The following is a 22,536-nucleotide window of genomic DNA, read 5'->3' on the forward strand; positions in this document are numbered from 1 at the left end:
CCCCGAGCAGCAGGGCATTGTGCGCTCTCTCTCTCTCCACACACACACACACACACACACACACACACACACACACACACGCTCACACTCACACACACTCACACACACACACGTCCTGGGCTCTCAGCCCTCTGGCTCTCCCCCTGCACTGGGGCTCCTCATCTCCGCCCCGCTCACCTCACTCGGGGCTCCACGCCGCGCCGCCCGGGGGCCACGGGGCTTCCCTCCCCGCTGGGCTCAGGCGGCCACGGCCGCACCTGGCCCCGACTACCTCCGGCATTACCAGGCCCACGCGGAGGCGAGGGCTGGGGTTAAGGCGCCCCGACCTGCCTTGCACCAGGGTGATCGCTGGCCTGGCATTCCCGGGGGGCTCCCGCGCCACTGGGAGCCTCGCCAGGCCACCCGCTGCCGGCTGGGTGCAGTCTGCGGCCATGCGCAGGACCAGGAGCCCCCGGGCCACCCCCACAGCTCCTCCCTTGCCCCCCGGGTGCCGCCGAGCAGCCAGGAGACGTTCCTGCCTGGCCGGCAGCAGCGAGCTGCTCTGCTCACACAGGCAGCCCGGGATCGAACGCTGCTTGGCCGAGGTCTCCGAGCGGCGGCACCACCAGGGCCCTGCCTCGTTTACAGCAGGGCTGGCTCCACGCTCTTGAGACGTGCTGTATTCTCAAGAGAGGGCTTATGCTTCGCAGCAATGTTGTGGTGCTGCAGATGTTTCTGCCACGAGGAAGTCAAAAGTTCAAACATGAAAAATACGGGGCCAGGTCCAACTTCCCCAAGCCAGGGGAGCTGCCCACGTGCCCAGGTCTCCCCAAGGCGCCAGCCAGCACACCAGTCCGGACGTCTGTGCAACGTTCAGCTGAGGCCGAGGAAAAGCCACCAGGTAGGAACGCCTCAGACCTGCGACGGATTCAGACAGTGGCTGAGATGAAAGGCTGTGTGTTTTGCTATTATATTCCTGAACTATCCAGGCCTTTCATCTTTTTAGGTAAGTGGCCTGTACCGCACATTCACTAGAGTCCATCATTTCATCCCTCCACACCTCAAGACGCTTCCCAGCATGTCCCAGAAGTCTCTTCCACAAGGAGAAATACCAGCAGATTTGGTATGATGCAAGTTCTCCTCTCTCTTCCCACATGTGTTCAGCAGTTTTTATCTCTTTGGCAAACCTCAAAGACTAGTTTCTGTAATTTAAAGCTGTTGGTACTCTGATTATTTGAGAGCCTGTTGTTAGGGTCCTGAACCTCCTCATTACCTGACAGAGTAAGCGCGCATGAAAATACGGGGCAGCTCCAGTCATAGGAATGATGAAGCCCAGAGTCTCAAGGTTTGAATTTTAAACCCCAATTTCAGATGCTTCTTAATTAACAGGAGTAATTGATTTATTGTATTACGAAGGGGAAGGAACACAAAAATGCTGAGGCCACATACTCAGCAGAGGAAGACCTCAACATAGACACAAAGGATCCTGCAAACATCTCAGAAAACATAAAGATAAGGGAAAGACCATGCAATTGGCTGGGAGATTACTGAGACCAGGAACAGAGAGTTTGCATGGGGTAACATTTTTCTTTTCCTCACCATATCGGAATCACTGATGGAAATGCAAGGCTGGAGGGGATCTCAGTAGATTTGCTAATCTCTGCCTGCCACGCCCCGCCACAGGATCAAGTACCTACAGCATCCCAGACAAATATGCGGGTTTCTGAACCAGAAAGATACAATGAGTTTGTAAGACCTGAGAAAATAACAAAGCGGTAAGGAATGGGCACCAGGAATTTGTTCAGGGCAAGTTGTATCTACCCAACCTAATCTCCTTTTGTGACAAGGTGGTGGGCTTTTGTGGATAGGGGAAGAACAATGCATGGGATACTTAACTGTGGCAAAGCTTTGGCCTCAGTTTCCCACAACCTTCTCAAAAGTAAGGTATGGAAATGCAGTCTGACTAACCTACCATAAGGAGGAGTATAACGGAGTGGACAATCATGCTTACAGAGTAGTTATTGGCAGCTCTGTGTTGAACTGGAAGAGGCGTCTCCAGGGTCTGGTCTTGGCTTGGTACTGCTGCAGTAGCTTCACTCGTAACTTGGCGGATGGAACTGACTGTAAACTTAGCAAATAAGTGAATGACACCAAGCGGGGTGAGGTAACAGACCCTTTGCAGGACAGAATTAGGGTTCAAAATCATCTTGACACATTGGTCTGAAATAAGTGAAATGAAACGCAGTAAGGAGAAGTGCAAACTACTATGCTTAGGAAAAAACCCCACAGGTACAATTTCAAAATGGGAAGCAACTGGCTAGGCTGCAGACCCGCAGAAAAAGACTTGGGCATCATAGTGGATCGTAAGCTAAATATGAGCCAACAGTGTAATGCTGCTGCAAAAAGCTATTAGCATTTATGGTGTATTCAAAGACGCGTCGCATGCAAATAACAAAATGTGGTTCTTCCACTCTTCAGCTCTGGCGAGGCCTCACCTGCAGTACTGTGTCCAGTGTTGAGCTAGAAAGCCATGGACAAATTGGAAATAATCTAGAAAATATGTTGTGTGAAGAAAGCTTGGAGCAATTGGGATCATTTATCTGGAGATGAGAAGGTTGAGGAGGGATCTGACAACAGTATTCAAATGCAAAAAGAGTTGTTATGATGAGGACGGAGATAAAATGTTGTCTGTGTCCGCAGGGGACAGGACGGGAAGTAGTAAGCTAAGACTACAGCAAGGGAGGTAGATAGTAGGAAAAGCCTTCTAACTAGCATGGGAACAGGCTCCCTAGGGAACTGTGGCATCTCCGCTCCTGGAAGTTTGCTAGAGGAAGTTAGGCAGAGCCTTGTCTAGGATGACTTAGACAGGTACGTCCTGTCTTGGGCAGGGGATTAAAGTGAACGACCTCTTGAGGTTCCTAACTGAGGATAAGACTCCCACTCTTAGTTCCTTGAAACGGTAGATATAATTCACTGAGCGCCATTTGGCCTTGGCGTGTAGTGTCCTACAGCTGCACTGTGAAGATTGTGCATGGCACCCATGTACTTCATGCTGCAGTATTTCAGTGTGCTTTTGCTCGACGAAAGGGACCAAAGAGTGAGGGGGAGACTGAGTAGACTGTAACTTAGGATGGATCAAGAAGCCAATTCCAAGAACCAAGCAAGTGCTTAATGACTTGCAGTTCCTGAGGCAGCAAAAACCATGTAATCCCTCGGCATCTGAAAATCGGTTTGCTGTGAAGACTTGAATACTGTGGTCTCCTGTTGCATGCTGCGCTGTCTGGAAGGAGACGATGCGGTAGTGATCGCAGAGCGCACCGGGAGAGACCAGCCGCTAGGTGTCCTTCTAACTTCAAAAAGCTTGGAGTAAGTCAGTGCACACTGGCGAAGCTACCTCCTCAGGTCACATATTCCACATTGCACTATGAAAACTAGAGCTGACTAATTAATAAAAGAGATCCACAGTAAATATTTGACAAAAAATGCTCTATCCATGAGCCTAGCATTTTGTCTTTCAGAACTGGAACTTGTTTGTACAGGGGCTCACAGAAAACCAAGCGTTATGGCCAAATGCTTGCTGAAAGCAAATTTGCAACTGGACAATTTTAAGGTTCTAAAGTTTTAATTCACACTGTATTAACTAAGCACATCACCTGACTTTTAAAAACTACTAATTAATTCAGATTTAGACATAACAAAAACATTCCTCTAAGAAGAAGTTTTGGGACTTGACTTGCTCTTACATAAAATCACACAACAGAAATAAACGCATTAGTCCTGCTTCTGTTTCTGATCGCAGCCAGTGGCTGCTCCATGATAGATAATACCCCAAACTATACCTGATCCACTTCCCCTGCCCTTTAAGTCAAACTAGCTTACAGTGACCAACACTGAAGATTCATATAGTTCTTTTTAAATTCTTTTTATTATTAAGGATTCTGGCTAAAAGCCATGCTCCCAGAAACAACGTAACAGACACAGAACCATAATATACATTTAAGCAAAAATAACAGAAGTACAACTATAGCAATAAAATAGGGCCAACCATTATAGAAGGATTGTTCCTACTCCTAATATTAATGTAATCAAATACAAATATGGTAATAAATCGTCTCATAAACCTATAAAATGTTATGCATAGGTCCACAATGGACACAGTAAAATACAAATATAGTGATAACATTTATCGATCATATCAACAGTAAAGGTTGTTTAGCTCTGATCGCTTTAGTATTCATCTAGTTTAACTCTATGATCCTTGAGATCCCTTCCAACCCTACAGCTCTATGATCCATTATGAATTTCTCACAAACTGTTTCTACAGTAATTTTGGAGGTAAGTATAGCTGTTAGGGCTCCTTTGCTTTAAACCTATGCAAAATGCTAACGTTTGAGCTGGGAGCATTTCACACCCACTATGTATGACAGTGTGTGACAGCGTATGACACAGTATGTGACACACGTCCTCAGCTGCCTCAGTCTGATGGAGGGTGTTTGTGCCCAAAAGCTTGCTAAGAAGAATTTTTCCAACTATTTGAGTTGGTCTAATAAACGATATCGGATTTACCCAAAGAACCTTGTCTGCCTACGTCCTTAGACCAACACGGCTACGACCCACGACCCTGGAACGTATTACGTGAGACACTTGGTGTAGCATAAGGGATGCAGCAGAATGCTTGTGTTATGGCATGCCAGAACTAGAAGCTAAGTGTTAAAAGATACCAGTGTGTATCTAACTTGTGTCGGGAGTGTAAGCTCCAAGGTACGCAGGCATGACGCAATCGGCAGGGCCCACACCTATATCACAGGCACAACTGGACCTGTTGCCAAGGAGGGAAGAGAAAACAGGCCAATAAATAAACATACAAAACCCTGGTTCTTGCAGGCGGATGCTGTTTCATTGTCATGTACAACCTATGAAAGGAGAAACAAAATGAGTGTGTGAACATACAGCTCCACACAAAGGCAAACCAAACACAACGCGTGCACATCCATTGTGCAGGCAGCACCCAGTGACCGTGCAGCCATGTAAACAGGCGCTGGTGCATGCACGCCACATGTCTGCCCTTTTACACGCTCTGCGGAGAACTTTACCACATCGTCCAACTTGTCATTTGCCAGACTTTCCTCCGCTCACTCCCACTCGCCAGGCCCCTCTTTACAAACATACCTGAATTTAGGACACAGTTCAGCAAATACTAAACTTCTGAGTAACTTGGACTCTGATCGTGCTGCTGAGTTTGTAAGGGAGTTTGTAAGGGAGATTCAAATCTGCACCGGAAAGAAATTAATCGGCAGGATCAGTGCTTCCTTTTTCTGCAAGTAGCTTCTTTAAAGGCAATGGGATCATTTGCACAAGCAAAAATAGATGTGGTCCCGAGTTAAAGGCAGTGGGGTCTTTGCAGGGTCAACCCCCAAGATCCTGTCCAGTACAAAATTGAAACCGAAGTTAGCACTGTTACTATTTGTGTTCCAGTAGCTCCCATAACGTGCTGCTTGCTGCCACCACCTGCAGGAAGACCTCAGATGAAGGCTCCTAAGAGCTCCCTATCTAAAACAGCAAAATATGGAGGGTGGGAAAGGGTCTAAAATGCACAGTCACAGGACACGCATTGTATGTCAGCTGTTCTAAGGATATTGCCATTATATGCAGATCGTAATCACGACGCAGACAACTGTATGTGGTGCTACATTAGATTAACATATGTGAATAAGATGCTAGCCTCGTGTTAGACATGTGATACAAGAGTGTTTCCAAGGATCTGATCCCCCCGTTGTTCATTACTCTACATTATGAAAATGTTCTGATTTCAGAATTAAAAAAAAAAAAAGAGACATCTGGGGTTTTTTGGCTACAGTTAATAAATATACCTTACCACTTTGATGATAAAAATAAGTTATCTATCAAAATTGAAATAAAAGAATGAAGAGAAATGGAATAACTTATCACGTGAGGAAGGCACAAATAATGATGAGAATTAGACCTTAAAAAAAATCAACATGTGCAGTATATGAAATCTGACCATACATTCAATTCAGGTTTCTCTTACTCATTGTACTTGCCACCCTGTCTTCTACTGTATGTAAAAAAAAACAGTTTGATCAGTTCATTTAGATTTAATAAAAAGTTAGTAACTGAACTATTTCACTACTCTCCAAACTATTTCCTTTGTACAGTAAAGCAGAAGAGAAGCACTGCACTGAATAGCAGTGGTCTGCCTGCACTTCCCGAGGGGCCGGGGGTGCTCGTCCCCGGAGCTGGCTGTGGCTAGCACACGGCAGGAACATGGAGTGACATGCCAGTGGACACGGGAGGAACTGTAGCTTTCAGCTGTGGTTGCAAGTCAAGGAAAAGACTATAGTGGAGTCTAGGGTTTACCTCAGTCTCTTCCCTTGACTTAAAAGCACAAACTACCTTGTTTTCACTAGGATTTTCTCTGATATTATCACATGGTGGCCAGTGCAAAATCAGAACAGAGCAAGAGCTGGATTCGATCTTTTTCAAGTCAACAGGCTCTGGCGTCCTCTTCCTAGAAGACTGATACAAATGGGAGCCTTGTCCTGGACCTGGCTCTGGCAAGCACTCCTCACTGTCTGAGGCTCCAGGCGGTCAGAGAGCTAAACATGTCTCCTCCCCCAGCACCGGCTCCTGCTTTGTGTAATTAGGGGAGGCTGAGTTGCAGCTCTGCTGCCATTCCTACAACGTGTCACGAAGACCATGCGCAGCTGAAACTTAACAGCAACTGGACTGAAGCCATCACAAACGATGCATAATAATTTTGTACCTCCTTGAGCGCACCGATTCACTTTCTCTGTGCTCCTGACCCTCAGAGGGCGCTTTCAGCACAACGACATCCGGTACTGGGGAGGGCGCGAGGCCGAGATTTCTCCGCTGACACTCCCTGAGTTCTTGGCTTTTCCGCACTATTGTTTGCAAGGTGATAATTTGCAGTGAAATCTCCCTTGCTATTTCCTCAGATTTGGTCTGGTTCAGAGAACGCACATATGGAGGACTGTAAGTGGGGTTTTAGAAAAGTACATCCTGTCACCCAGGTCTGTCTGGGGCTCTGCCTAGAAAGAGCTTTCCAGAGTACGGAAAGTGAGTGGAGCTTTTACAAGCACAACCTGGCATTGTCCCAGGAAAACACTGGCTGTTGCCAATGGGAGGTAGGTCACCAAGCCTTCCTAGGTACACATATTTATCTGCCATATCATTTCCCAATAAAAGGTTCCTGCTCTGTACCAGGATATGTAAACAGGGAAATGTACTGGAACAAAGATTTCTGGGCACCTGGGATTGCAAAAATTGGCTGTTCTTCCAAAAGAACTGGTCCAACCTGCTAAGCAGTTGACTGAAAGCCAGGATACAGACTGATAACTCCCTGGGACTGAGTAGCATTCGACTTAGACTCCCCAGTGTCCCCTAAACTGGGCTGGATAAAGACAAAGTCCCTTCAAGTAAGCAACGGAAGCATGACCTACACTCTTTTGCCGAACGCAACACAGTGTGATCTCTTCCATACACTGGCTCCGAGAGACATTTTTGCCCATAATTTTCTACCCGTTTGTATTCAAATGTCACCAGTTACATTGGTTACAGAGGTGGGAAGAATGTGTCTCAGAAGATCATTCTGCTCTCCGCTGAAGTTGCTCTATACCAGTGGGGGCCAACCTTTTTGGCAGGGGTACCACAAATTAGCATGAAATGCTGCTCTGCTCCCTTTCCTCTGCCCAGTCTGTTGCTCTACTTTCTTCTTCCTCCCCTATGCTTCTGCCAGATCTGCTTGTGCCCTCTGCTCCCTGCCCATTTTGTCCCTGTGCTTCCTGTCTCCTTCCTGCCCTGCCACAGGCCCCACACAGAGGCTGCCCATGCCCATGCCCATGCCCCTTGAGGCACATGTGCCACAGGTCGACAACCCCTGCCCTGCCCCCATGCCACATCTGGTGACCCGATTACAATGCAGTTCCACTTTGTCATTGACATGGGAACCTAACCTTATTTGTAAATGACCCTAAGGAACTGGACCACGCAAATAAGCAGTCCTAGCGAGCCCCAAATCCTGTGTGTGCAGCACTCTTCACAGATCCACCTTTGCTTTCTAGTGGTGCAGTATAAACCCTGACAAGGAAATCCAACCATTTAGCACACAGATCTGTTCACATGGCAAATGTTTGCAGTGCGTTCTGGTAAGCTCCCACATCAGACTGAAGCAGCATGAAGACTATCTATCTCTGGCCCCCACCTATTTCATTCATATATATATATTTTTGAATTGGTGGCATAGGAGTATTGGGAACTATGTCCCTCTACCTTGTATGTCTGTAGGCAGCTTGACATCCTTGAATGTCCAAGGAATAGTATGTTCTGCCCACTGAATACAGAGGGAGTTCAGTTTGCAACCTTACAGAGCACAAAACCTCTTCCAGCAAAAGACTAGCAGAGCGAGAGAATATCTGTCAACTTCTCTAACACGTAAGACTGGATTTTCAGTGTTAAATGGGCTGTCCTGTCTTTATAACTTGCATTCCAGGACCGATGGGATCTACTTTCTGCAGGGCAAAACATCAACATGCATTTCCTCCAAAGTTTAATTCTACAACTTGTCTAATATATTTACCAATTATCTGGAAGAAGAGGAGAGGTGGCATCATCTGCAAGGACATAAAATGATACTAGTTAGTAATGACAGACAAATTTCCGAGGACCTAGCACAAGTAGGTGAATGGGCCTCACAGCCGCATCCAGACGGGAGTGGCCATGCAGTATGTGGTGCCGCAGACCCATGTAAGCATGTCCTGCACTGCTACCTTGCAGCATGGAGGGGTTTTTTTTGACCCCTGGACATCCACGGGTCAAAAATCCCATGCAGAAAAAAAGCAGGGCAGCGCACATGGCGACAGCACATGCCGCCCAACACCGGAGGCTGGCCGCCAGAGCTCTGCTCCAGCTGCCGGCCAGGGTGCAAGCTGCAGGAGTGACGTAACTGCAGCTTCCCTGGCCCCCAAGTAAGACTGCTAGGGCCAGCAACTGTGCTGGCCCCAGCCTCCCCCACCCCACCTGGGGTCACCTGCTGCACACCAGAGGGCATGTGGACAACTAGCAGTGGCACAGTGTCCTGCTCCTAGTTGTCCCCGGGAACCAAACATCCACACTCGCCCGGACACAGCCTACCATAGCAAATGAAGCAAAATGTTAGGATGCATCGAGAAAGGGGTGGGAAATAATAGTGGCAATGCTGGCAATCCATGATGCAGTTCAGTGGGGTGTCCTCGACTTAGGTTGAGCCAGCAAGGAGGTGAGGTGTCTCACATGCTTTATATTAAGTAAGTGCCTGAGCGCTGGATTGGGGCCAGCACCCAGAAGGGGAGCAAGCTTTCAGGACCGTGTTTACCAGTGCTTCTGGTTTCCTGCGTGTTAAACAAGATGTAGCAGAAACAGAGGTTCAGGAAAGCATGATGAAAATAAAAAGAGAAAAATTCCTCTGGACACTATTTGATATGATTAGGAGTTTAGTTTGGTGAAAAGATGAGCAAGGAGGCATGAAAGTATACAGAATAATGAATAGTATCAAAAGGGCAAATGAGGTACTCCTATTGCCCCTTTTTCGTAATATAAAAAGGGGACATTCAAGGAAATGAAAATGCAACCAGTTTAGCATGGCTTTCCGTAACGTTCCCCTGGAAGGCCTCCTGATTTCTCCTCCGAGGTATCTGGTTCTTGCCATCTCTGAGGACAGGATCCTGGCATGGATGGACCGCGGGTGTGACCTGGTGATCCAGTTGTTTTTGTTTTCCCTTTCAACGTATGCTTGAAGAGAGATGTTCTGTGAATTGTGCGAACTGCCAGTAAATCTTTATTGCCCAACACGAACAATTTATGTACGGTGATGAGCTGACAGAGCTCTGTAAACTCCTTAAAACTAGACTAACAGGATTCTGCTCTCGGGAGCTCGGTGCGCTGGCAGCGTGACAGCCATGCCCACACGTGTTGCAAGACAAAGATGGTCGAAGCTTTCCCAGGGTCTGTCAATACCATTCTTTATTTTTCCCAGTATCAATCTCTAATACCAATACGAATACAACCGCAGTCAAAGTAGCAACTGGATTGCCACCCCAGCTCCAGGACACAATGTTTTGGCAGCTGTACAATTGAAAAATGTTGGGAGAACATAAAGAAAACAACTGAACCTCTGAAGAGAGTGGAAAGAAAACAAAGAGAATGAACTTTAAAGGCCTGAAACAACCTCTCCCCTAGCCAGAATGACGACAGAAAACCTCCTTCTCTACCCCCGGGGAAGTCAGACAGACCTGGCGATGCACACGCCCTCGAGCTAAGAGGCCTGTGCCCTTTCCACTCGCTCTCACACACCGGTGGGACAAACGAGCTTTCTCAGGCGTGCCCCTGAACTTGGCTGGGTGATTAAAGACTACCAGTCCTCCACGCTGCACTGTCTGTTTCCACACTACCCCCGCTTTCCTCTGCTTCCCCTTCCCTTCTTTCCTCCTCTCAGGCAGCTCAAGAGTCACTGGCCCATTCCCTTCTCTGCCCCGGACACTACACAGGGTTAAACAAACCACGGTTTCCTTCCTGCAAGCCTGCCACCTGGAACAGCGCAAACAAGGGTGGTTTCAAGGGGAGCCGCGTGGTATAAAGGGGCTCTGAGCAAGGCAGTGTCATCAGCCACCTGGGCCCCTGCCTGCACCTGCGCTCCTGCCACTCGCACGCGTGCCCGGGCACGTGCGCTGCAGGCACCTTCACGCCCCAGGCTCTCCTGAACGGAAAGATGGAGTTGTGCCGACCAGAAGCCGAGGACAGGCTCTCTGGCTGCCGTCTCGTCTTCTGCCTGACTGCAGGCCCGTGCAGCTAACGAACGACGTCTCTCTGACGAGAACCCTGCTTACACTGCACGGTTTGCATTTCGAAACCGGCTGCTTGAAAACCCGCGTTCCAGGAAGGCACGCGGCGCCAGGGTTTAGGGAAACCGGCACAAGTCTGAATCAGACCTGGGCTCCCACAAGAACGCCCGTTCGGAGAGGGCAGCGGCCAGCTCAAGGCTGCGCCCGTGCCCTTGTTGATCCGTCGCTCTGACCGTTCGCGCTGGCCTTGCAACATCCTCGTGCGGTTGAGACAGAGGCGGGCGCGACGCGCGTCCCTCGCCTGCTGCAGCCAGCGGCACAGCGAGGAGCCGTTGACAAGATTAGGATCGAGACGCGGCGCGAGCGCGGTGCGGGGGGCCGCGGGCTCGAGGGGGGTGGAAAAGCATGTGTCTGCACCTCGGGTCACCAACTAGAGCGTGTCAAACGCGGCACAGGCGGGCGCCTGCGCACGTGCCGCCCTGCTTTGCTGCTCGGGGCTCAGCCTCAAACGTGTGTGCGCGTCTCGCCCTGGCGCGCTGCGCGCCCGCGAGCCCAGCCGCGCCGGCAAGAGCCCCGCACACTTGTCCGGCTCTTCTTGCCTCCAAGCCCCGACGCTTCGGGGCAGCCGGTTCTGGCGCTGCCCCAGGGCCGCAGCCCCGCGGGCAGAGGTGGCGGCCACGCCGCGCCGCGCCCCTCCCCGCGCTCCGCGGCCCGACAAGCGTGACCGCCGCACGCGGGCTGCGGGCCTCCGGGGCCGCGCCGCCTCCTCCCCCTGGGCACGCCCCGCACGCCCCGCCCCACGGCCCTCTCGCCCCTCCCGCCACGCGGCGTCCCACACAGCTGGCCGGCCCCCCGGGCAGCGCGGGGCGCGCTCGGCCGCGCCGCCACCCGCCTGTCGGCCCCGGCATGGGCCACGCTCCCTGCCGGGCCCGGCCTGCCCGGGTCCCGGCAGCAGTGCTCGGCCGCCGCCAGGGCTACGGCGCGCCGCTCGCAAGCCGTTCTCCGCACCTCCGGCTCGGCTCGGCTCGGCTCGGCCCGGGCGCGGCGGGGCGGGGCGCGGCGGGGCGGGGCCGAGAGCGCGGAGCTCCGCCCTGCGGCAGCGGCCCGCCGGGCCGGGGGCGGGACCGGCGCTGACCGCACCCCCGTCTGACGCAACGCAGCCGACGCCGCCGGCCGGGCCAATCCGGGGCCGGGCCGGGGTGTCGTCACGCGGCCCGGCCAATGCGGCGGGGCCACGACGCTAGAAATGCGGCGTCGGGCGCGAGGGGCGGGGAGAGGCGTCGGCCGCGGCCGCGGGGCGCCAGTGCGCTCCTGGCTCGGCTCCGCCATGGTGGCGCTGCCCGGCCCCGCGCCCGCGCGCCTCCTGCTGCTGCCCGGCCGGCCCGAGCCCCCGGCCCCCGCCCCCAGCCCGGCCCGCAAGCGCCAGCGGCTCTCGCACCTCTCGCCGGAGGAGAAGGCGCTGCGCAGGTGAGGGGCCGGGGCCGGGCCGGGCCGGGGGGGAGCGGGCCGGGGCCGGGGCCGGGCCGGGCCGGGCCGCGCTGACGCCGCTGTGCCTCGCGCAGGAAGCTGAAGAACCGCGTGGCGGCGCAGAGCGCCCGCGACAGGAAGAAGGCGCGCATGAGCGAGCTGGAGCAGCAGGTGCTGGAGCTCGAGGAGCAGGTGAGGCGGCGGGCCGGGGCCGGGGCCGGGGCCGGGGCCGGGGGTGGGGCCGGGGCCGGCGCTGACCCGCGCCCGCTGCCTTGCAGAACCAGCGGCTGCTGCGGGAGAACCAGCGGCTGCGGGCCGAGACGCGCGGGCTGGCTCTGGAGAACCAGGAGCTGCGCTGCCGCCTGCAGCTGGACGAAGGGGAGGCCAAGGTGAGCCCCGCCGCCGCCGCCACGTGTCTGCCGGCCCTCCCCCCCTCCCGCGGCCCCGCTGCCTGGAGGGCTGGTGCGAAGCCTCTGACCGGGTGGTGGCCTTGTCCCGCCAGCTGTCCCGGGCATGGGTCGCTCTTCCCTGTCCCTGCAAAGTAGCACGGGAGACGTCTCCAGGAACTTGCGCCGCGGGGAGACCGCGTACCCGAGGGAGGGGAGGGGAGGGGAGGGGAGCGGGGCGGTGCGGGCCGGGGCCGCCTTCCACACGGGGTGGACCAGACCGGGGCTGTGTGCAAGTCTTGCTGAACGGTGACTTTGCGCCTGGCCCCTCGACCCCGGCCGCGCTCCTCCCCTCCCCTCCCCGGCGCGGGCGGGCCCGGGGATGCGTGGCGGGGAGCTCGTGTCCCGGCAGTAGCGGTTGCAGGCCGGCGCGTGTGACGGGGCTGGGTCTCTCCCTGCGCAGGTGGCGGTGGAAGAATCGCAGGTGGATGAAACCAGGCTGGTGACCGGGTCGGCTGAGTCCGCAGCACTCAGACTACGTGCTCCTCTGCAGCAGGCGCAGGCCCAGCAGTCACCACTCCTGACCACCTCCACGTGGGTTCTGATGGCATTGACTCTTCAGACTCTGAGGTGAGCAGCGGTGCCCCATCTCCAAGCCTGCGATTGGGGAAGTATTACAGCTCACTTCTTCAGCACCAGGGATTACTTGAACAGGAGCACTTGATTTTACAGCTCCATGTTCCTAGCGGCCGAGCCAGCTCTGCGCTAGTCGGCACGGCTGTCTTTATTTCCAAACTGTGGACAAATGCGGGGCTAGCCCTTGTGAGGCTTGAGCAATGGCTGGAACGCAAGCGGCATCCAGGCGCTGCATAGAAGTGTTTGCTCTGTCTCGGAGGGAGTTGTAGGGACACTGCCCGCTGCACCCTACGTAACAACTTGCTTGTCTTATGAAATGCTTTAGGCCTGCTGTATTACCCATGTGCATTGCTACAAAATCACGTAGCCAATTCTGTAAAATCCTACCCAGCAGGATCAAAGCAGCTACCCAGTGTGTTGACTTCAGATAAATTCAAGGACTTCTGGAAGTTCAAAGCAAAAGAACAAACGGCTTCAGAATCGAGATTAACCTTCTTAGTCCTGGCAAATACTCGTCAGTGTAGTTGCTGACTTGTTGCCTGAGGTTTTTTGCTTCTGCAGGTGGTCTAAGCAGAAAGTAGGATTTTTTTGGGGGTTGGTTAGCTTATTTCTTCCATTTTAATATGACCTAGCACAGGGGTGGGCAAAATGCGACCCGGGGGCTGGATGCAGCCCGCCAAGCCATTCTGGCCAGCCTGCCAAGCCCCTAAAAAAAAAAAACTTAGAAAATGTTTAATATTTACTTGCCCTGGGCTGCCTGTTATGTGGCCCTTTAATGGCTTGTCAAAACTCAGTAAGCTGCCCTCTGCCCAAAATTACCTGCCCCTGACCTAGTGTCATGATGGGCGAACTGATGCTGGGTAGGGGGCAGGCCTAGGGGAGCTACTGCCTTGCAAACTAGTAGTGCAGAAGACTGATAATATTGATAAACTCTTCTGAAGGGTTAATAACTAGAAAGCTCTTAATATATAAATCTACTGTGTAGCAGTAGGTGTGATGCATCTCCTACTTTTTCAAAAACTACAGGCTGATGGCCACTTGTTAATGAATGTAAAGAAGTAGTTGGGTAGGCGTGCAGCTCGAGTGAGCTTGGCTTGTACAGATACGGCAACTTGCAAGTTCGCATTTTAAAGCAGTGGGTCTTGTTTTGCAGTCTGATCTCCTGCTGGGCATCCTGGACAGTCTGGACCCAGACATGTTCTTACAAGACTGTGATTCGGAGTCAGCCTGCATGGAAAAGCTGGAAGAAGATATCTATGGAGAAGAATTGGATCCCTTACCAGCCACCCCCTCTCCCTCTCTGGGGTCCCCATCAGCAAAGCTGGAAGCCATTAATGAACTGATACGATTTGACCATGTGTACACCAAGGCCCAAGTCTTGGAGATTCCTGCTCAAACAGTCAATCAAAGCAATCTGCTAGTGAAAATCGAGGAAGCATCTCTCTCCCCCTCAGAAGGCAAGGATCCTGCCGCCTTCCCAGCTACAGTGAAAGAGGAACCTGCAGACAACAACTTCCTGCCTGAGCTGGGCATTCTGCACCTGCTCTCAGCTGATCACAGTCTTCAGCCCTCTGGTTGTCTACTGGATGCCTGTAGTGACTCTGGATATGAAGGCTCCCCATCTCCCTTCAGTGACATGTCCTCTCCCTTGGACACTGACCACACTTGGGGGGACACTTTTGCCAATGAACTCTTTCCCCAGCTGATCAGTGTGTGATCTCCTCACTAGTATTACAGTTACTCCAGAGGAAGAAGAAATGTCACCTGTGCAGGGCAGGAAATGTATCCTTTTTCTTAGTCACAAGTAAATACTGTCTTTCCCCACCCCAGCCCTTTTTAAAAAAAAAATATATATTTCCACCAAAACAAGTATTGTTATGCTTGTGCCTATCTTGGAGCCCATGTGCTGCTGGGTACAACACTACCCTTTGCACCATTACATTTCTCCTGAAAAAGAAATACCCTCCTACATGTAGACCTGGTAAAGGGAACATTTGGCTCACAGCTTTCTGCCTCTGTTCACCTGTCCCAAACAATTTTGCTCTCTTTACGCAAGCCCTTCCTTGCTAAGCTAGCTCTTCACTTCACTTCTTTCCCTCTTTCAGCAGTGAAGTCCTTATTTTAGTTACACCAGTAGCCTACTGACCTGTGGAGGCTACTTTTCCCTGCATGTACAGATGACTGGATCAATACAGTTCTTCAAAAAAAACCCAACTGTACAGTTTAACAGAAATTTACTGTGTAAATGCTTTTAAGTTTTTGTTTTTCCTTTTGCTACTTAGTTTCAGGGAGTTGCTTTCTCCATTTAATATTTAAAAAAAAATATTTGTGCAATTAAAAAAGTGCAATGCATTGTGAGTCTGTATTTTTTTTTTTTTTCTTCTTAATGAACCAAAGGACTGGAAGGGGAAGTAATGACTTGCCAGACTTTCTACGTCTACTAAACAGGCCTTGTGTATAAAGGAAACAGAGCAACTGGGGTATATGCATACGTGTCTCCTTAATGCAACACTCCTACAGAATAGCTGCTCTGGCAGGCTGTAGCCTGCAACATCTGTTCTGTTGAGAGGTAGATGTCTGAGCTGTGTGCGCAAAGCAAGGCCTGAAAAGGAAGAGCTAGGAGCTGCCATGCTTCAGACTGCTTATTTACAGGGAGCCTACGGATTGCAGTGGCTTAGCCTTAATAAACCACAACCATTAAGTTATTGAAACAGGATGCACTCAAGTATGCCAGTCCAGGTAGTTACTAGATTTTTCTTTTTTTTTTGGTACTCAATGGATGCAACCTACATGTCAACTCTGCTGTACCTCTTATTAGGAATAGACCTGATTAGTCAGGTCTCCAAGTGGCTAACTGTGCCAGGAAGGAGTCCAGGTACTGCATTTCACTTTCTTCTACCAAAAAAAGCCCTATACTAGAACAAGCCTAGTAACTCAAACTACCACTCTTCTAAAAAAACAAAACAAAAAAACCATTAGCTGGAGGTTAGGTCAAGCACCATAAACTCAGTATTTTCACAAAAAAGTGGTAGTTATATTTCTAGTTCTAAACTACTGCTTGATGTTCATCAATACTAACCCACAACCTAGACACCCAACTCATAGCATGCTTAATGGAGTGGGTTGGTATGTATTCAATTTGTGGCTGTGGTTCCTTTCTACAGCTTTAGAAATGACATTGTAATACGTTTGCACATACTTCAGAAAGTTGTGTTACAACAGAAGATGCTGAAATCGCTAAATGACTATTTAAGGTGGGCTGTTTCAGAAGTCTCGACAGGCATCTCATCCCCAGGTTGGTACTACTACCACTATATAGACTATTGCGTCTAGTTCTAGTGTGTACACTTCAATAAATGACACTTAAACTGGAAAGCTGAAGATGAGAATGATTCGGGACCTCTGACACCCATTTAATGGTAAGAAACTGAAGTTCAGTTTATTCATTTTAATCCAAGAGAAGGCTAAGAAGCAACACTGCAGTCAAAGTACATGCATGGGGAGATTTTTGAAGAGGGTTCTTATAATAGACACGTGCAGAAAAAGAGTAAATGAAACAAAGATGAAATAAGAAAAACAAGCACATCTCAAGTTTTGTTTTGGGGAGGGGAAAAGGTAATTAGAGCAGTTTATCAAGAGATGCATTAGGTTAATAATCACTTGAGGTTGAAGAATCCTGGAAAATTAGAGTGGGAAGGGATCTCTGGAGGTCACATCTAGCTCACCCCCCTGCTCAAAGCAGGAGCAGCCCCAACTACATCATCTCAGCCAAGGCTTTGTCAAGCTGGATCTTAAAAACCTTCAAGGATGGAGAGTCCACCACCTCTGGGGGTAAACTATTCCGATGTTTTTCTACCCTTCTAGTGAGAGAATTTTTCCTAATATCCAACCTAAATTTCCCTTGCTGCAACTCGAGACGGTTGCTCCTTGTTCTGTCTTCTGCCACCCACCGCTGAGAACAGTCCAGCTCCTCCTCTTTTGAACCTCCCATCAGGTAGTTGAAGGCTGCTATTAAATCCCCTCTGTCTCCTCTCCTCCTGACTAAATAAGCCCAGGTGTCTCTGTCTCTCCTAATAAGTCATGTGCCCCAGCCCCCTCACCATTTTTGTTGCTCTCCTCTGGACTCTTTCCAATGTGTCCACATCCTTTCTGCAGTGGGGGCCCACCACTGGACGCAGGACTCCAGATGTGGCCTCCCCAGTGCAGAATAGAGGGGAATGATCAATTCCCTTGACCTGCTGGCACTGCTCCTACCAATGCAGCCCAGGATGCCATTAGCTTTCTTGGCAACGCGGGCACACTGCTGGCTCCTATTCAGCTTCCTGTCCACTGTCACCCCAAGGTCCTTTTCTGCAGAGCTGCTGCCCACTCAGTCGGCCCCCAGCCTGCACCAGTACACGGGATTGTTTTATCCTAAGTGCAGGACTTAGCACTTGTCCTTGTTGAACCTCATGAGATTTCTTTTGGCCCAATCCCCCAATCTGTCTTGGTCACTCTGAATCCTAGCCTACCCGCCAGCATTTCTCCTACTCCCCCTGGCATGGTGTTATCTGCAAACTTGCTGAGGGTGCACTCATCTCACCTTCCAGGTTGTTGATGAAGACATTGAACAAAACCGACCCCTGGGGCACTCCACTTGATACTGGCTGCCAACTAGACATCCAAGCCATTGATTACTACTCTGTAAGCCCAATGCTTCAGCCCATTTTCTATCCACCTTAGTGCATTCATCCAGCCCGTATTTCCTTAGCTTGCTTATCACAGTGCTGTGGGAGACTGTCTCAAAAGCCTTGCTAAAATCAAGATACACCACATCCACTGGTCTCCCCGCAGCCACAGACCCAGTCACTTCATCATAGAAGGCAGTCAGGTTGGTCAGGCACGACCTGCCCTTGGTGAATCCACGTGGATTGTTCCTAATCACCTTTTTCTCCTCCAAGTCTTTCAAAATAGATTACTTGAGGATCTGCTCCAAGTAATGACAATGCTCCCACTGAATTCAAATAGACAGCCTATTTCCTTGCATCATCTACAGCCCCCAGGCTACAGCCTAAACACATTTACATGGAGTAGTAGCCACTATCTGAAAGCAGCACCTGTGGAGGCCTCACAATTGCACATATTGTCCAAGAAAAGCTCACTAAGGACTTCCCACTACCCTTGTGGCTATGGTTTCCCTTCCTGCACAGATGCGTGCATGAGACATCTGGCCTTTAGAGAGCAGCTTCAACTGAAATGTGAAACCTTGCAACTGATGTCACTGTCTTTCTGTTCAGTCGTTCAATTAACCTGAAGCAGTTTATACATGTGGTGATGACAGTAATTTACTTCTGGAAAAACAGTACACATCTGTGTACAGCTTCATCTCACTATATTCACAGCATTCTTACAACGCAACGTACAAAGAACTGGGGTAAAAAAATCTCTCTCTGCACTGTGATAACTTAGGGCCCCCAGCAAGAAGCACAGCAAGTCTTGGTTCATTCTACTTGGGACTTCTCACCGTTTCACTCATTTTCCTGCAGCTCTCCATTTAGGGTACAGTTGACTCGTAAGCACTATTCCCCTTTGCTTAAAATAGTTTAGGTTACTGAAGATGTTACTTTGTTTAGTTTCACTTGCATAACAAGTTGGTAAATTAATGATTTCCTATGCACCTGCGATTGACCAGTAAAAATGAGGCCAGCGTGAGCAGGCAGCTATTCAATCCAGCTTCGGATCCTGCCGCTGTGGGTGCCAGGGATCCGATCCGGAGCTCTGAATCGGTCTCTTGCTTAAATTCGCCTGAAGCGGCTCCAAAGCTCCCTTGGAGCTCCGGCCATAGGGTATAATGGGGAATCAATGAAATAGCTATAACATTGTTTTCTGTCTGATTCAGATGAAACATGCAGGGGTGGGGGTGGTAGCTTCTGCTGAGAGCATGAAGCCTACCAAGTTTCAAGAAGATCGGTTTGGGGGGAACTGAAGATGACAAGACGCATTCAAAGAAGGATACAGTACACTTCTTTAAACCCCTATAAGGAGTAACAGAATGAAGAGGCACGTGCCCGACATTTTACCAGGAGGCAACCACCTTACCTCTCTTCTCCAGGAACTGGATTTGCATTACTCCAATGGGACATTATTAGTCAAAATCTCTACGAAGCAGCTAACAAGAGAAAGAAACCTACTTCTCCTCAGTTCTATTCAATCCATTCGGGAAAGCAGTGCTCCCACTGTGAGACATTTAAATAATTCTCCCATTCTGTGTCAAGCATCAGTAGTGGAAGAACTGCCTTTCCCTCTGGGTAGCCAAGGCCAGAGCACAAGGCAGATAGCACAGGAAGGCAAACCAAACTCAGCAGAATTTGCAACATGAGTTTTGGATTTGACAAGAGCAGGGTTGGAAAAAAAACAGGATTTCAATATATTCCTGCAGATTAAATCTGGCAGGGAAAGATTTGTCTGTCTGATAGATAGCTGTTTTATATTGATTTTTTTCTTCCAACCAGTGTTCCTTTCAACTCTGATTTCTCTCTTTCCCATGCAGGGTCACTTCCAGAGCCATTTTCCTGAATCATGAACCAACGAAGATTCTTTGCACTTTAAAAACAGCTAAGAGACTTACAACTGCTGAAATCACTAAACTAGTTAGTTGTTTGAACATTGGGGTGTTTGAGATCCAAGTATGCAAGGTCTTCAATGACAGGGCCATGCCAACTGCAATAAATGCTCAATCCTGATGGCAACCTCTGCCTGTTCAATATAACACAATGGCAAGAGAAACTGGAAGCTACCAAGTGGAATATTCTCAGCTGTAACAGACCTTTTAACACCACACCTTTAACTACAGAAAATGTAAAACCAGTTCTTAGGCCATTACATTTTAAATGCAAAGCTAATCATATAGGCTGCATATCAAGAATGAGTTCCTTAGAATTATCCATTACATTAGAAAACAAGCAAGTAACTGAACCCATGATAGTTGAGCCATGTAAGCTTGAGTTAGATGCAACATCCATGGACATTCTGTGAAGAACTATTCCTACTGACAAGGAAAATAAAAGACTAAGTGATCTGAAGTAACATGCACAAATACTACGTTGAAAGGTCATAAAAGAATCCCACAACTTTGGATAGGTCATGCTTGTACCCCTGCATATTTAGACAAACTTATTGTAGCATCTCATTTGTATGCATCTCTGTTACATAGTCCATAAGGTGCAAATCTACCATTCCTTCTTTCCATAACTCTCTAGGAATCAGAACTCATGGTAGAAGTGATATCTTTATTAGACCAACTAGATATTTGTAAAAAAAAATCTCTATTTGCAAGCTTTTGGGCGCGCACACCCTTCTTCAGGAATAGAATCGCAAAGATTGCATGCTTTGCATTCTCTTTGCAACTCTCCTATGCCTGAAGAAGGGCAAGTGTGCCCAAAAACTTGCAAATATCTAATTGGTCTAATAAACGTTATCACCTCTACCACTAGTCCCGGTTTCTTTGGCCTGTAGACCAATACAGCTAAAACCTGTAACTCTCAGGGACAGTAGTTCTCAACCTTTTTTGTAACAGGACCCATCTGTAAACTTTGATGGCCAGTCCCGACTCAGTACCCATCACTCGCAATGCATTGCGCCCTGCCCAATGTGTGGGGCCGGGGCTGGGAAAGGGAGGCCCCAAGCAGCCCCTTTCAGGCTGAAACTCTGACAGCTTGCAAGGGGAAAACATCCCATGTTTTTCTCTTTTAAAAGGAGAATCCATTTTTAAAGTTTGTTCATGACCCGTTCACATATTCCTTTGACCCTCTTCGGGGTGGTGACACACAGGTTGAGAAACACTGCTCTGGGAGGCATGATTGCCAAACCAATGAAGAGCTGTCGGCAGCAGCACCTAGTGCCCAACTTGCAATACTGCATCATCCCACGCTTAGACGGGAGCTAGCTTCTGCCTGCATTTCCCCGACAGCCTCATTGATCTCATAAACAACTATTCAAATGTTAATCTCTTCCTGGTTTGAACCCACATCCTCCTCCCAGCAACAGTGGGTCTGTCCTATGCTCCCGTTTCTGGTAGGAGGATATGGGGTTGGGCCAGAAAGGGCTGTGGCAAGAGCGCATGCTCCAGTCACAGCCTTTTTACTGCCCATCCGGAGGGGTTAGGCTGGGTAAGAGCCACTGCCCAGGTGGAGGGATCAAGTGCAGGGACACCCAGGGCAAGCTCATTTAGTTATGCCTCTGATCCTGCCTGATTTAGGTTCATCAGAAAACCCCAATACAGGCAGAGGTGTGCAACAGCACCCTGGTTGAGAATCAATGAGGGAGCACAACAGTGGTTTTCAACTGCAGGTGCCACTACATTAAAAAATGTTTTGAAGGGCTCCCTGACTCTAAAAAGGCCGAGAACTGCCCTAGAGGTTGGGAATATCTCAAATGTAATCAGTTTTTGTTTAGTTCCATGTCTAATACCCCAAATACGATGCTTCTAATACATAACCTGATACCCCAATGACACTTCTACTACCATTTTTGAAATAACAAAAATTAAACACAAACTGGAAGGGACAGAAGGAAAAATATGACCATTTAAAGAAACGTTTTCAGATCATTTAAATAATGATCTTATTCTAAATTTAAAAAACATGTAATCTGGGGAAAATATATTAAATAAATGTCAACATGCAACAGAATCTTATTTTTGAGGTAGGTAAAGGACAAAGCAATTCAAAAGCACTAGATCAACTTTTGAGTGGCTGGGCAAAAACATTCAGCTTATTTCAGATATCTTCCTACCCTCATACATCTCTTAACTGAACTACAGCTAAAGGATTGCCTCAGTTGCTGGAAACCTTGTCAAAAGAGAAGCCACTAACTGAGGGGAGACTAGCCAGTCTTGCACAGAAACCAAGTGGGAAGGAAGGAAAAGGCTAAAGAGTAACAAAGCAACCCGGACTTGTTAGTATGACAGGGAACCTTGCAGTAGGGTTACATCAGGAAGAGCTCCAGAGCAGGTGCAATAGCAAGGACTGTGCCTCCCATGCAAGTCAGTACCCAAGTAGTTTGAAATTATGGCAGGGGAAGGGGGCTAAGCCTTTCCTGGATCTGGTGCAGCAGCAGTGGTACTACTCCTGCCTGCAAAGCTTAAGAAAAACTTGCGGATGGACAAGGTTTTAACACAATCGAGCGGTTTGATCCAGTACAGGAAACACCATTCCTTAGTCACACCTCAGGTT

At 49.5% G+C, this 22,536-nt stretch overlaps 1 protein-coding gene across 2 annotated transcripts; it reads left to right on the top strand.

Annotated features, from left to right (window-relative positions):
- Positions 1 to 12,128: 12,128 nt before the first annotated feature.
- On the top strand, positions 12,129 to 15,676 carry XBP1 (X-box binding protein 1). Of its 2 annotated transcripts, none has more exons than XM_059713308.1 (5): positions 12,129 to 12,302; positions 12,398 to 12,494; positions 12,581 to 12,691; positions 13,152 to 13,318; positions 14,478 to 14,766. In XM_059713308.1, the coding sequence occupies exons 1-5, from the start codon at positions 12,163 to 12,165 to the stop codon at positions 14,665 to 14,667; spliced, it is 705 nt and encodes a 234-aa protein (XP_059569291.1). In that variant the 5' UTR covers positions 12,129 to 12,162; the 3' UTR covers positions 14,668 to 14,766. The 2 variants fall into 2 exon arrangements, with proteins under 2 accessions (XP_059569291.1, XP_059569292.1); XM_059713309.1 differs by having other exon boundaries at positions 12,136 to 12,302; positions 12,581 to 12,706; positions 13,223 to 13,318; positions 14,478 to 15,676.
- The last annotated feature ends 6,860 nt before the right edge of the window (positions 15,677 to 22,536 follow it).

This window comes from Alligator mississippiensis, chromosome 10 (genome assembly GCF_030867095.1).
Source record: "Alligator mississippiensis isolate rAllMis1 chromosome 10, rAllMis1, whole genome shotgun sequence".
Classification (NCBI taxonomy): Eukaryota; Metazoa; Chordata; order Crocodylia; family Alligatoridae; genus Alligator; species Alligator mississippiensis.

Coding starts and splice junctions, on each gene's coding strand:
- XBP1 (XM_059713309.1), top strand. CDS start 12,163: ATGGTGGCGCTGCCCGGCCCCGCGCCCGCGCGCCTCCTGCTGCTGCCC. Junction 12,303..12,397: donor GAGGAGAAGGCGCTGCGCAG/GTGAGGGGCCGG, acceptor TGCCTCGCGCAG/GAAGCTGAAGAACCGCGTGG. Junction 13,319..14,477: donor TTGACTCTTCAGACTCTGAG/GTGAGCAGCGGT, acceptor CTTGTTTTGCAG/TCTGATCTCCTGCTGGGCAT.